General features: G+C 44.1%; 1 protein-coding gene and 1 long non-coding RNA gene across 4 annotated transcripts in view; one reads left to right on the top strand and one right to left on the bottom strand.

Annotated features, from left to right (window-relative positions):
* Window positions 1-11,647, bottom strand: part of THSD1 (thrombospondin type 1 domain containing 1) — a 30,035-nt gene extending 18,388 nt beyond the window's left edge. For 2 of the 3 annotated variants that reach the window (XM_055244561.2, XM_055244563.2), the window contains exons 1-3: window positions 11,505-11,647; window positions 7,883-8,021; window positions 2,576-3,541 (exon numbers count right to left, since the gene is read on the bottom strand). In XM_055244561.2, coding sequence (XP_055100536.1) covers window positions 2,576-3,541; window positions 7,883-7,940 — 1,024 coding nt within the window. In that variant the 5' untranslated portion in view covers window positions 7,941-8,021; window positions 11,505-11,647. Of the gene's footprint in view, window positions 1-2,575; window positions 3,542-7,882; window positions 8,834-11,504 lie in introns of those variants that run through there. The other variant, XM_055244560.2, reaches the window with a different exon arrangement.
* A 78-nt stretch (window positions 11,648-11,725) lies between these two features.
* On the top strand, window positions 11,726-14,445 carry LOC129463867 (uncharacterized). The gene is made up of 2 exons (XR_008651317.2): window positions 11,726-12,069; window positions 14,151-14,445. It is a non-coding gene; the product is annotated as an uncharacterized lncRNA (long non-coding RNA).
* The last annotated feature ends 882 nt before the right edge of the window (window positions 14,446-15,327 follow it).

The following is a 15,327-nucleotide window of genomic DNA, read 5'->3' as shown; positions in this document are numbered from 1 at the left end:
TTCAACCTAATTGTTTTTCTCCTAATACCTAGTTGAGACTAGCCAAATCTGAGTTCAGTTTTCACTTAATAAGTATGTATTGAGCACCTCTGAATGTGCCAGGCATACTAAGTGGGCCAAATAAAGGCCATAAAAAGCTTCATAGCAGCACGAGTCAGGTTTTGCCACCAAATGAGCTTCCCCTATCTGCTGTGCAGAGGGGATTCATAGGGGGAGAAAGACATTAAACAAGCAATGGCAGAAGTGATAAATGCCATCAAAGAGGAACGAAAAGATGCTGCCCCAGCTTACAGGAGAGGAACTGAACCTGAGGTCATGGAAGAGTAACCCAAGTGGAGACTTGGAGGATGGGTTAATGTTAACCAGGAGGAAAGAGGAGGGTGTCCTGGGCCCCAGTGCAGAGATGGTGACTGCGGGGATGTGGGGGCAGCCTGACCATGGAAGGTTTTATGGATTTGCATCCTCATGCCTAGTGAAATGACAGGTTTTAAGGAGAATAGCCTCAGCTGACCTGAATTTTAAACAATCCCTTTGGCTGCAGTGAGAGAAAGAAGTGGACAGATGGAAACCGATTAGGAATCTGTTCTGAGTCTAGGCAAGGGGTAATGGAGATTTAACCCAAGTGGTGTCAGTGGAACTGGGGAGAAGTGGAGAGATTGAGACACCCAGGAGACAAAGCCACAGGACTCAGTAATGTAGCATTTATAGGAGGTAAAGAAGAGGAAGACTTCTGGCTTCTGGTTTGAACAGTAAGACGGTTGGTGAAGTCCTACACTGAGAAGCAGGGTTAGGGGGTACAACGATGAGTCTTAGTCCAGAAATGCTGCTTCTGAGGTGCCAGGGAGACATCTGAGGGATGCAGTGCCTGGAGGCAGGGAACGAGCAGGGAAGAGACGTCCATCTGGAGCCATCAGCATCGAGGCTAATCACCTGGCAAATGGGTGAAGAGTAAATGAGAAGACAACCAGCACTTAACGGAGACAGGCAGTGAAACTGGCGGGCCAAGGAGACTGTGAAGAAGCAAGCAGGGAGGTGGGAGGTGAGCAGGGGGAGTGTGGTGTCACAGAATCAAGGTCAATGAAGACACTGGCTGAAGTGTGCCTGGATTTGGAGTTCTGTACCTCATTTGTTGTGTAGAACAGGAGCAAGACCTGGCCTGGGTGACATGATGAGCAGCATGCAGGCCCTGCCAAGGGTGAAAGCATGATCCAGCCATGGTGGCATCAGGCCACCATGATGTAACCTTGTCACTCAGCCTTAGCAACTTGGGTGCAGTGGGTGGCTGGCAGATGGCTGGATACATGCAGAGCTGGGGTGTGTCCTGGCAGGCGTATCAAAAGGACCAGGCTAAGGAGTTTAGGATATTGGCAGGAGGGTGGTTAAAGGAATGAGCCATGGAATCTAGGCTGGATAGAAAAGGAAGTGCAAGGAAGGAAGTGGCCAGTGGCACGGAGGAGAAAGCCAAAGGAAAGGGACTTAAGGAGAGGAAGTGGGTAAATTTGCAGCAAGGAACACTGGGGGTTACAAAGTCAGGCTTGTGCAGTCAGGAGACACTGGGCTTACCAGGGATAAAGATAAAAAGTGGGCTGGGCGCGGTGGCTCACACCTGTAATCCCAACACTTTGGGAGGCCGAGGCAGGTGGATCACAAGGTCAGGGGATCGAGACCATCCTGGCTAACACAGTGAAACCCCATCTCTACTAAAAATACAAAAATTAGCCGGGCGTGGTGGTGGGCGCCTGTAGTCCCAGCTACACAGGAGGCTGAGGCAGGAGAATGGCGTGAACCCGGGAGGCGGAGCTTGCAGTGAACAGAGATCGCGCCACTGCACTCCATCTAGCCTGGGCGACAGAGCGAGACTCTGTCTCAAAAAAAAAAAAAAAAGATAAAAAGCAAAAGAAACCATTTCTGCCAAATTAAACTACTTACTAAGACCAGACTTTCCCCCCAAAAAAGGGAAAGAAATGCAAAGAGCAGCATAGGGAATTAATGGAATTGTCATAACCCCATTTCTTCATGATTAGGTAGGGCATTACACAAAGAATACAGAATCCCAATACATTTTTAGAAATCTTGCTTTGATTTCTCACTAAAAAGGCCGCATTCCTATAATGAATGACTTTAAGAGATAAGAGACATGCTCAGCTAGAGGAAGACAGAAGTTGCTAATTTGGGATTTGGCTTTGAATTCCAATAATCTCTGCCATGAACTTACCATATGATTTAATAATGGGATTTAAAAAATGTAATATAATGTTTATTCAGCACTTCCTAAATGCCAGGCACTATCCTGAGAATGTGTAACATGTATGTTGATTTCGTTCAATCTCCACAACTCTGAAGTATGTACTTGTATTGCCCCTATTTTACTGATGGGGAAATGAGACGTAAAGAGGTTAAGTAGATTTAACAGTACTCTTAATTTTTCAGCTAAGGGTGATAATGCCAATTGGTACATTATAAGGCATGAACCATAAAAATGATGGTACAATTCACCTAAAGTTCACCTAAATTCTAAATAATTTTGATTACATGAAGGATTTGATTTAAAATGTTAAAAAATCTCAGTACAAACCTATATTTCTCTGAATTAGCATGCACTCCTTCTCCTTTGCAGAAAAATGGCTTCTGCTTGAAATGCCAAAGTCAAAGCAGTACTTATTCTTCCCCATGTCAAACAAAGTACAGTTAAAAATTGTCCTCCTGTCTCCCAGGGGCAGGCTGTTTTCAGCCAAGTGAATGGTCCTCTTCCCAGGGGATCTGGGGGCCTCCTTGAAGACAGTGACCACTCCTTGGACGAAGGTGCATGGTGGGGGCAGCACCATCACCTCTACCCCAGACTCACATGTGAGTTCTGGCACCATCACCAGTTTGTATCCAAATTTCTGGGCCAGGTCAATGGGTCCTGTGGAGGTAATGACTGAGTCTCGCCCAGGCAGCTTCAGCACCACGGTGACATAGGCTTCCGGCCCCACAGGTGCACAGCCAAACTCAACCCACTGACCTTGAGCAAGTTCTGTCCTTTTGCTGGTTCTTATTTCCAGCGGCTGTCCTGAATTTCTTCTTGCCTCAGGAAGACTGTTGGTGAAGATGACATCCACTATGATGTTGGGCTTGTCCACAGGAAATGGGCACAGTGGTTGACTGGTAAATAGGCCCACTTGGAAGGTGCCTTCTGCTGCCTTGGCACTCCTATTCAAGTCAATGTGAAAGACAGGCCATTCCACCTTCAGAAAGGCACTTTTCTCCCACCAGGGGAATGGAGTGCTGTTGTCTATTGCTTCTGGAGTCATTGTGAACCAGTAGTCACCAGCCTCCTTGAAATAGAAGCACTCAAACTTGAGTGTTCCCTGGGACTGGTTGGTCAGGAGGTACTTGGTAGTTACAGTCTGATTGGTGTTGGCCTCCAACAGCAGGACAGATACATTCCTCAGTGTCCCATTAGCACCATCAAAATACTGGAAATCCACATACACTGTGTCGTTGCTTAGTGCTACATGGCCTGGCTCTCTCAAGAGAAGATATTCAGCTTCTCCAAGAACTGAAATGGTCAGAATTGGTTTTTAAAAGGTGCATTTGAGAAGAATTATTAGTGACATTGATGAAAACAGAATTTTTAAATATTTTTTTTGAGACAGGGTCTCATTCTGTCACCGAGGCTAGAGTACAGTGGTGCAATCAGTGCTCGCTGTACCCCTAACCTCTTGGGCTCAAGCAATCTCCCACCTCACCCTCACGAGTAGCTGGGACTACAGGCACATGCCAGCACAGCCAGCTAATTTTCTTTTTGTAGAGACTAGTCTCAAAATCCTGGGCTCAAGCAATCATTCCACCTCAGACTCTCAAACTGCTAAGATTATAGACATGAGCCACTGCACCTAGCAGAAAACAGCATTTTAGACAAGAGAAGTTAGAACTGAGCCAGGGATGATGTAAAATGATACTGAGTACAGATCCTGGAAGCTGGCCATTGTGCTCTTTCCATTCTGAAGTGGTTCTGTTCCTTCTTCATCTTTCATAGTTATGTTTAAAATAATTAGTGGTAAATACTCTGAATTCACAACATTCAACAATATGATATATCTGCAATGAAAATCTATACAGCTAGAATAATAATTTTTAGGATTAAAAACCCAGTATCTCATATTGTTAATCAAAGATTCTGGTGTTTAGATATTTGGGGAAAATGGATATACAGTGAAGAGAAAGCTTGATTTAAATGACACAATACAAATTGTTCTGGATTATTTTAAATGTAAGACCCTAAATTTATTTCAAAGTTATTATTTTCTGATATTCAAGACAAGCACTGGGGAATTTTTACCAGTAAAGGAATCAGTGTCCTCAGTTTGTATGAGGCAGACATATTTAAATGGATAAGAAATGTTGACACTTTATTCTGCATGGATAACCAAAGGGATAGGGTGAACATTTTTGAAATAACTAAGCTTGTCCTTGGCAATTTAATGACATTACAGCAACTTGTATTTGCCTAGATAGGACAGATGACTGCTACTTCTTAAGTATCATTCTGTTAGGATCAATCATATCTTTTAAAAAGAGACCCAGCAGAGCAGCCTAAGTGAAAAGTTCAAAGAATAGACACACAAGAATCCTTGTTTCTATTTTGAATCCTATCCAAATATATATCAAAGGAGACAGAATTTGGCAATACAACAGTCAGCTGGCCCGTGGCTAGGGTAAGAAACAGTTCTAGATGTAAGGGACTGAAGTTCCCTTTAGGTTTGAAAAACAATTTGTGGAAGTATGAATTTATTATTCTTATTATATATGCCTCATGAATATATATGTCCAAAGGGGCCCATGTGTTTTTTTGTTTGGGCTGGCAGTCTTTAAAATACCCTTATATATATGCAATCAATGATTATTAGAATCAGCACATGAATATCTTGGCACACAGAGGAGTTTTTAATTAGCACAGCATTTCACCTAGTTCTCATTTGAGATGAAGTGAAATAAAAGACATAAAACTTGGATGACTTGAATGCTTGATTATCACTTGTTTGAAAACCATAATAGGATAAAGTTCTTTTTTTCTCCAATTAAGCAAAAACAAGTTGAGGGATATTCCCTTTTGTTTGGAGACGACTCAAAGTTGAGGAAGGTGGCTGATTCTGGTGCAGCTTGTGTACTGGATCAGATCCAACCTGGTACCTTTCTTGAATTACTGGGTAATGCACTTATCACAGCCCAAGGAAGTGCTTAAGACTGAGAACAAAGTCATACTAATTTGGATCTGAAGGAGGCAGGATGGTTCTGTGGTCCATTTAAGAATAAGAGGCTACACCACTTAGTTAACTAATGAAAGTCTATTGCAGGCTGGTCCGATGGTAGCAGGTTATCAGAACTTATTAAGATTAGTGTCACCAAAGTTGGTATATGACCCCCAACTACTAAATTTGACTGGCTTAAAAAAAAAAAAGGCAGTCTATTGTGTATGACAGGGATTGTCAATGAAGCAGATCAGATTCTGATTTGATGGGAGCCAGTGAATGAAAAAGACACACATGCCCCGCTGGAAATGGAAAACAAAGATGCAGTTGATGGGTTCCAGCAGCAGCAGATAGGAGGTATGTACTAGAGGGAGAATTTGCTACTTTAGAACTCCTGTTAGAAAACTACAATTTGGGCCAGGCACGGTGGCTCACACCTGTAATCTCAGCACTTTGGGAGGCCGAGATGGGTGGATCACCTGAGATCAGGAGTTCAAGACTGGCCTGGCCAATGTGGTGAAACCCTGACTCTACTAAAAATACAAAAATTAGCTGGGCATGGTGGTGGGCGCCTGTAATCTCAGCTACTCGGGAGGCTGAGGCAGGAGAATTGCTGGAACCCGGGAAGCGGAGGGTGCAGTAAGCCGAGATTGCACCATTGCACTCCAACCCGGGCCGACAACAGCGAGACTCCATCTCAAAAAAACAAACAAACAAAAAAACTACAATTTGGTTCTACCACATCCTGACTACTATAATATACAGGTAATGCTATATTTTGATCAGTATTAAGTAGAGATAAAGGGGGGGGTAAAACAGATCTACGACAATACCTACTTTTTTTATTTTATCAGTGGCTTGTGCACTCAACTTCTATGCTCTTTTTTTATGCTCATTCAACTTTTTTCATATTCCAGTAAGAAATTTTGCTATTAACAAACACCCTTGTATAATTTGTTTAAATGGAGAATTTCGATGCTTTATTTATCATTATGAAACCAAGAACACATACTTTTTTGTAGAAGGCTGTTACATGTAGCGTAATCTGTGTTTTTTTGTTTTTATTTTTTATTTTATTTATTTTTGTTGTTGTTGTTTGTTTTTTTTGAGATGGACTTTTGCTCTTGTTGCCCAGGCTGGAGTTCAGTGGCACGATCTCGGCTCACCACAACCTCCGCCTCCTGGGTTCAAGCGATTCTCCTGCCTCAGCCTCCCAAGTAGCTGAGATTACAGGTGCATGCCACCACATCCAGCTAATTTTTGTATTTTTAGTAGACACGGGGTTTCACCATGTTGGCCAGGATGGTCTCAATCTCTTGACCTCATGATCTGCCCGCCTTGGCCTCCCAAAGTGCTGGGATTACAGGTGTGAGCCACCGCATCCAGCCAGAGTAATCTGTTTTTAAGAAGGGATAAATTACTTTTGTTTTTTTTGGTTTTTTTTTTGAGACAGAGTCTCACTCTGTCACCCAGGCTAGAGTGCAGTGGCGCGATCTCAGCTCACTGCAAGCTCCGCCTCCCGGGTTCACGCCATTCCCTGCCTTAGCTTTCTGGGTAGCTGGGACTACAGGCACTTGCCACCACGTTCGGCTAATTTTTTTGTATTTTTAATAGAGATAGGGTTTCACTATGTTAGCCAGGATGGTCTCAATCTCCTGGTGATCCGCCCACCTCAGCCTCCCAAAGTGCTGGGATTACAGGCATGAGCCACCGCGCCCGGCCAAATTACTTTAAAATAAATGAATCCCACATTGGCTTTCCTTAAATCTGGTGTCTTCTTGTATAAACAAACTTCTTAAAAAAGAAAAGACTGAGAAAGGAGGTCTACTGAATGACATGAACAGCACATACTCTGGTCCATTTAACCAGCTATGCCATTCACATTACACAAGCCAGTGTCCTCTCTATCTTGGATCACAATTTCTTTACCAAATTCAAAAACAACTTCCACTGCCATACAATCAACTGCTTAGATGTCTATGAAATATTTGGAAATCATCAAAAGTAGTGAAGATTATATCATATTGTTGACTCTATTGTTCAGCAGTTGTATAAAGCTCTCTGAGAAATGAACTCAATTTTTAGTTGAAACGAATGAAGAGAACAGACTTTAAGCACCTACTATCTGCTCATTCAGGGTGTTTTGCATTCTTGATATTATCATAAAAACCCTGTAAAGTCAATATTATTGCTGAGATTGAAAGAGATTAAGAAACTTTTCTAAGAGCATGTAACTTTCAAGGACTGAAATTCAGATTGGTTCCAAATATATGTTAGCACCAAAACTCTGTCAAGTGAAATCTTATGTAGAACCCTAATATACACAACATCATTGCATGTGTGTATGAAGTGACTTATAACACTGAATTACTGGGAAATCATGCTTGCCTCCAATTTGTCAAAATTTGAGAGAGTTGGTTTTTTTATTTTTTTAAGAGTTAGAAATATAAAGTGAAATATGAATCAATCATGCAGAATCACTGAAGCATAAGAGAACCCAGGGTTGCAAGCGTCACGGTTTAGAAAGCACTGCACTATATACCCCACCCTGCCTCCTTCATGAAGAGTCATCAACATCAATACATTTATAAATGTCATATTTATGTTTTATTGCTACCAATAGCGTTAAGTATACTCACAATACTCACCATAGTCACAGAGTACCACCAACAATAGATTTGAAAAGTCTTTCAACATTAGTTTCATTCTGATTGGCAAAATCCCAGGTCTTTAGTCTCCTCATGTCCTTTCTCACGTCCAGATTGTGATTTTTTTCCCCCAAAACACCTGAAATTAGAACCTCAAAAAATGATGGCTCCGTTCAATGTGATCGATAAAACAGTAATCATTAAATGACAAAACCATTCTAAAACTCAAACTTCCTAAGTGATATTGAAAGGAAACTAGAGAGGACACTAATTTTCCCTGGGGCAATGACTTATAATTATACAAGCCCCTTTCATTCCATTATAACTCACAGGTCAGGAATATGCAGGTATGCCCAAAACCTACTAAGATTATCTTTGCACAACACCAAAGTCTTTTCTCTTTACAGCACATCCTTAAGTGGAGAGTTTATTGTTATTTGCTTAATTTTATCAAAGTTAATAGCCAATTTGGATACATTTTCACATTATTTATCTGCTTGGCATTTCACACTGATAAATTTACTAAATTTCTGCTAAACTTTAATTTAGCATTGTGCTATGTATACCCAAATGCTCCCTGCCTAGTGTCCACAAATGGGCTAACATTTCCTTGCACAATTGGTGTGTTACCAGGATTGCTTCATTTATCAATTCCTAGGAGCTACATCCAAGTGATCAAAGCTTTTTTTAAAAAAAGATATCCCAGAATACTACAATTAAATGTGAACTCCATGTGGCCCTGACTTCCCTTGTTTAGGGCACCCTAAGGAGAAAACAGACAAATAACAATCATCTTCACCAGTCTTGCAATACTTGTTGCTGCTGGTATGCATCCTGGTATGCATCACGAGATCGGTGGTTCACACAGCAATCTTCCCAGTCTACCTAAGAGGGCAGGGAAGACCTTGCCGGCCTGTGGTTCACAGTTATTTGTTGGAAGAGGCACTATTATTTATTTATTTATTTATTTAAGACCTTGCCGGCCTGTGGTTCACAGTTATTTGTTGGAAGAGGCACTATTATTTATTTATTTAGAGATGGAGTCTCACTCTGTCGCGTTTATTTATTTATTTATTTATTTAGAGATGGAGTCTCACTCTGTCACCCAGGCTGGAGTGCAGTGGCGAGATCTCGGCTCACTGCAAGCTCCACTTTCCCGGTTCATGCCATTCTCCTGCCTCAGCCTCCCGAGTAGCTGGGACTACAGGTGCCCACCACCACACTTGGCTAATTTTTGGTATTTTTAGTAGAGATGGGGTTTCATTGTGTTAGGCAGGATCTCGATGTCCTGACCTCGTGATCTGCCCGCCTCAGCCTCCCAAAATGCTGGGATTACAGGCGTAAGCCACCGCACCCAGCTGGAAAAGGCACTTATTTTTATATAGACTATTCAACTATAGAATAAGATACTGGGCATTTAAGACAGTTCTTTCATATTAGAGTCTAGCAAACTATGTATTCATATTAAATATAACTAAATATATACTTTCTTAATGTTTATAGTCCCCCCCATTATTCACAGTTAATTTTTTTTTCTTTTTTTAGACAGAGTCTTGCTCTGTCACCCAGCCTGGCGTGCAGTGGCATGATCTTGGCTCACTGCAACCTCTGCCTCCCAGGTTCAAGTGATTGTCCCACCTCAGCCTCCTGAGTAGCTGGGATTTATAGGTGTGCACCACCATGCTTGGCTAATTTTTGTATTTTTAGCAGAAACTGGGTTTCACCACGTTGGCCAAGTTGGTCTCAAATGTCTGGCCTCGTGATCTGCCCACCACGGCCTCCCAAAGTGCTGGGATTACAGGCGTGAGCCACCACACCCAGCCCACAGTTAATCATTTTAATAAGCAAGTATACTATATTCCAAATACATGTTACATCTCTTCAGATAAGAGCACAAATTAGTGGAATTAAGAAAACTGATTGAAATAAGCCAAAATTCAATGGAAGGGAAACTGGTGTGTCTTATTAGCTTTCTTTCAGCAAGAGCTGCTGAACAAAGGAAATACTGTACTTCCTGAAAGGAAAGCAGAGATTTGAAGTGTAACTATGCAGATGATTAGGGCTCCCTCCTCTTCCCCGCCACCCCCACCCCAAAAAAAAAGAAAAGAAAGGAAAGAAGAAGAAAATTGTTTTGGGTGGAATTAGCCACAGATTTGACCCAATTCTTTCCTCGTACATGGAAACCTGGGAAACCTGGCCAAAGTCAGCCAGTAAGATCCTTGCAGAACGCATCATATCACTTGGGCAGGTGTGAGCACTTAAGACAATTACAATGCTTCCTTTAAGTCACTGAGACCTGGTAACCAAACTAAGGAGAAGCAAGCTCCCAAAAGTTGAACGGGCTTCTCTCAGATTTGTTTGTTTCCACCACAATAACATTTTTATTTTTGAAGCCCCAAATAATTACTGATTTTGTGATTATAACACATTTTCTTATGAAAATGATCGGGAAAACAAAGAATGGTGAGATAATCTATATTTAGAGCTGAATGGAAAAAGACTTATAAAACAGACCAGCCTACTTGTCAATCATAATATGGAATATGATCATAACATTAGTCATAATATGTCTCTTTAATTTCTTTCTACCTTGCTTATTTTCTTTCAACATGTTGTTCCCAATACCTCGACTGACTTGTTACAATGTTTGGCTTGAGAATTGTTCTAAGAAATTAAGAACTTAGGCATATTTTATACAAGTTTGAAAATACTTCTACATAGCATTCTTGTATGTAAACTTTATAGACAAATTCTAAATTCATCAGCTGAGAAGGTGGGGAAAAGTTGTGAATATTCTCAACGGCTAACAGCATCATCCAACCTCAGACCCCATGTTTTTGCTGAAACCAGCTAGGACAAACGCTTCTAAATCTCCCTTCACAGCTGCAGAAAAAGTAAATGAATTACGCTAATGTCCATGGGACCAATGATTCGTGAAAGAATAAAATGGAAAACGAAGCAAAGTTATTTTGTCCCTTCTGACCAACATGCACATGCTCGTGTGTATATATACGAATAGTATTTATTGGGAGGAAATCTCTAGTTCCAAAGCAGCTCATGTAAACAGGCTTCATTTATATGTTCATTCGAGTTTGCTCTGCCCTGGTCCCACGGGTTGGGTGCAGCGTTCCTGGGACGCCCTGGCTCGCCCCATCTACTCAGCTTCCCAAATGCCCGCAAGCCCAGTTCCACGCTTGGAAGTCTACCCCTCGTGTCGTCAGCTTAAAGTCCTCCTTAATGAGGACCATCTTTAATTTAATCCTTATATTTCATACTTTTTGCATATCAGAAAGGATTTCTTTTTGGAAAGAAACAGTAGCTCAAGACGCGATTTTTCAAGGTTCCGTGGCCAGTTTCAGCCACTCGGCAACATATGAGCCAGGGCAGAGCCAGGTTCAGTTAAATTCGAGACTCCGTGTGGAGACCAATACCCCTTAAAATCGTCCCCTGGGGCCGAGGCGCGTGTGTGGAGGGGCCGCCACCATCCACCTGCGCCTTCAGGATCCGGGAGGGTGGCAGGGTCCGGGGGCATTTCCCGACCCCAGCGGAGCCTCCGAGGGTCTCGCAGCACAGGAGCGCCCACTGGGGCGCGAACACCGGGATGCAGGAGGGCGCTTCTTACCTTTCGAGACTGACGGGCAGCGACCCCAGCTCGGCTGGCCGAGTGGCGAGGCGGACGGGAAGCCTCAGGGGCCGCGAGGTAGAGCGCCGAGCATCCGGCGTCCCGGACTGCGCGCCCTGACCCCGCGGCGTTAGGCTCCCACAGCCCCGCCCGGGCCCGCCCCCGACGGCGTGGGGAGGGCGGGCACCGGGAGGGCGGGGGGCACCCGGGACCGGGCGTGGTCGGCTCCCGCCCCTTCTGGGCAGCGCATCCTTTCCTGCCGGTCCCCCGCTCGCCAGCTGCTGGACAGGAAACAGGCAGGAAACGCGCGGCCAGCCAAGGTCCTGAGGGAGGGGGTGCGGCCCTGGCAGACGCAGGTCCCCTCAACGCACACCCGCGTCCACAGCACCAGGGGTTTAACGAAGGACGAGCGAGCAATCTCCTGACACTTCACCTTCAATCACTCCTACTCGTGTCATTTTCTTCAGGGAGACCACAAAAATAAGTCCTTGAAGTGGCACAGTATGTGGGCTGTAAACTTGCTTTCCCAAATGTCACTAAAGAGTTTCAAAAGAACATAGTTCAGGTAAAGTGCATCTCCATTTTCTTACCCTGGGGTCAGAATTGGTTATTAAAAATAACTAAACATTTTTAAAACTCTACTCTGCAAGTGTTAAAGTTCTTTTTATGGGAATGTGTATTAGTTCAGCCACTGTGGAAAGCAGTTTGGAGATTTCTCAACTAAAAACAGAACTATCATTTGACCCAGCAATCCCATTACTGGGTGTATCCCCAAAGGAAAATAAATCATTCTGCCAAAAAGACACCTGCACTCCCATGTTTATCACAGTACTATTCACAATAGCAAAGACATGGAATCAACCTAGGTGCCCATCAACAGTGGACTGGGTAAAGAAAATGTGGTACATACACACCACGGAATACTAAGCAGCCATAAAAAAAGAACAAAACCACGTCCTTTGTAGCAACATGGATGCAGTTGGAGGACATTATCCTAAGTGAATTAACATAGGAACAGAAAACCAAAAACCGTATGTTCTCACTTGTAAGTGGGAGCTTAAACAATGGGTACTCATGGACATAAAGATGGCAACAACAGACACTTGAGACTCCAAGTCAAGGGAGGGAGGGAAGAGAGCAAGGGCTGAAAAACATCCTATTGGGTACTGTGTCCAGAATTGGTGGGTTCTTGGTCTCTCTGACTTCAAGAATGAAGCCACGCACCCTCGTGATGTGTGTTATAGTTCTCAAAGGCGGCGTATCCGGAGTTTGTTCCTTCTGATGCTCGGATGTGTTCAGAGTTTCTTCCTTCTGGTGGGTTCGTGGTCTCACTGGCTCAAGAGTGAAGCTGCGGACCTTCCCGGCGAGTGTTACAGCTCTTAAGGCGGCGCGTCTGGAGGTGTTCCTTCCTCCCAGTAGGTCCATGGTCTCTCTGGCTTCAGAAGTGAAGTGTTATAGCTCATAAAGGCAGTGTGGACCCAAAGAGTGAGCAGCAGCAAGATTTATTATTAAGAGCCAAATAACAAAGTTTCCACAGTGTAGAAGGGCACCCCAGAGGATTGCCCCTGCTGGCTCAGGCAGCCTGCTTTTATTCTCTTATCTGGCTCCACCCACATCCTGCTGATTGGTCCACTTTACAGAGAGCCCAGTGGTCTGTTTTGACAGGGCGCTGATTGGTGCATTTACAATCCCTGAGCTAGACACAAAGGTTCTCCACATCCCCAGTAGATTAGCTAGATACAGAGTGTCCATACAAAGGTTCTCCAAGTCCCCACCAGAGTAGCTAGATACAGAGTGTCCATTGGTGCATTCACAAACCCTGAGCTAGACACAGGGTGCTGATTGGTGTGTTTACAAACCTTGAGCTAGATACAGAGTGCCAATTGGTGTATTTACAATCCCTTAGCTAGACATAAAGGTTCTCCAAGCCCCCACCAGTCAGGAGCCCAGCTGGCTTCACCCAGTGCATCTGGCACCCGGGGCCGCAGGTGGAGCTGCCTGCCAGTTCCGCGCTGTGGGCCCGCACTCCTCAGCCCTTGGGGGCGGGTGGGCCAGCACTGCTTGGGGACCCAGCATACCCTCTGCAGGCGCTGGCCCGGGTGCTAAGCCACTCATTGCCCAGGGCCGGCAGGGCCAGCCGGCCGCTCCGAGTGCGGGGCCCGCTGAGCCCACACCCACCCGGAAGCCCACAGACCCACCCGCAAGCACCGTGCAGCCCCGGTTCCCGCCCACGCCTCTCCCTCCACACCTGAGGGAGCCGGCTCCGGCCTCGTCCAGACCAGGAAGGGGCTCCCACAGCGCAGCAGCGGAATGAAGGGCTCCTCAAGTGCTGCCAAAGTGGGAGCCCAGGCAGAGGAGGTGCCCAGAGCGAGTGAGGGCTGTGAGGGCTGCCAGCACACTGTCACCTCTCAGTACTATGTTCATTATCTAGGTGACAGGATCAATAGAAGCCCAAACCTCAGCAACATGCAATTACCCTTGTAACAAACCTGCATATGCACCCCCAAATCTAAAACTAAAATTAAAAAAAAAAAGAATTTTAAGTTTTTGGGAAAATATGAGAGGATAGATTCCACCTTAACAGCTGTGCTTGTTAAATTGAGTAACTATGCCATATGGTTTACCACTTGCTTTTCTTTTATGCAGAATATACCATTTGACAGCAAAACGAATATCTGGTATGCAGAATATACCATTTGACAGCAAAAGTAGTCTGTCACATTACACATCTGGTAATGGAAATCAAAGCACAGTGGTGACCTTTCGAGAGCGGATGACAGGAAAGAGGCACCAGGAAACTTTTAGGGGGCGACAGATATGTTCTATTGTTTGGAGTGTGAGTTACATGGATTTACTAAGCATTTGTTAAAACTTGTCTGACTGAAGATCTGTGCATTGCAGTTTGTAAACTTTACCTCATTAAAAAAAATATTTTAAAACATGTGATTTGCAGGTCTTTGACTCTACCACTTCATTTTTAAAAAGGTAGCACAAGTATTTACTTATATGTTACCAGAGGCATAAAATTTTCTAAGAACTTACATTGTCAGCCAGGTGCAGTGGCTCATGGCTGTAATCCCAACAATTTGGGAAGCCAAGGCAGGAGGATTGCGTGAGCCCAGTACTTTTAGACCAGCCTGGGCAAAATAGTGAGACTCCATCGCCACAATAAATAAGAAATTATTTGGGAGGCCAAGGTGGGTGGATCGCTTGAGCTCAAGAGTTCAAGACCAGCCTGGGCATCATGGCAAAACCCCGTCTCTACCAAAAATAGAATGTACTAGCCGGCTGTGATGGCACGTGCCTGTGGTCCCAGCTACTTGCGAGGCTGAGGCAGGAGGATCACTTGAACCCAGGTGGAGGCTTCAGTGAGCCATGATGATGCCACTGCACAGGCTGGGTGAGACCCCATCTCAAAAAATAAAATAAGTAAAAAATTAGCCGGGTGTGGTGGCATGTACCTGTTGTCCCAGCTACTCTGGAGGCTGAGGTGGGAGAATTACTTGAGCCCGAGAGGTTGGGGCTACAGAGAACAGTGATCACGCCACTGTACTCCAGCCTACATGACAGAGTGAGACCAACCAATCTTGTCAAATAGTTACTTCTAGCAATACTAATTAAATCCATCCAAAGTTTCAAAGAAGACTTTAAGGTGATCATCCAATTTCACTGCCAGTAGAATTATCTAGTCTAATTTCCATTCACCAATTTACGCTAGGATTCTTTTTCAAATACATACCACCCAGTCCCTGGCATTTCAGTTTTAAAAGCAAAAGCTCAGTGAAAAGAGCAGGCATTGGAGTTATAAAAGTACAAAAATTAG

Source organism: Symphalangus syndactylus, chromosome 15 (genome assembly GCF_028878055.3).
Source record: "Symphalangus syndactylus isolate Jambi chromosome 15, NHGRI_mSymSyn1-v2.1_pri, whole genome shotgun sequence".
NCBI lineage: Eukaryota > Metazoa > Chordata > Mammalia > Primates > Hylobatidae > Symphalangus > Symphalangus syndactylus.
This window is presented reverse-complemented; position numbering and strand designations above follow the sequence as displayed.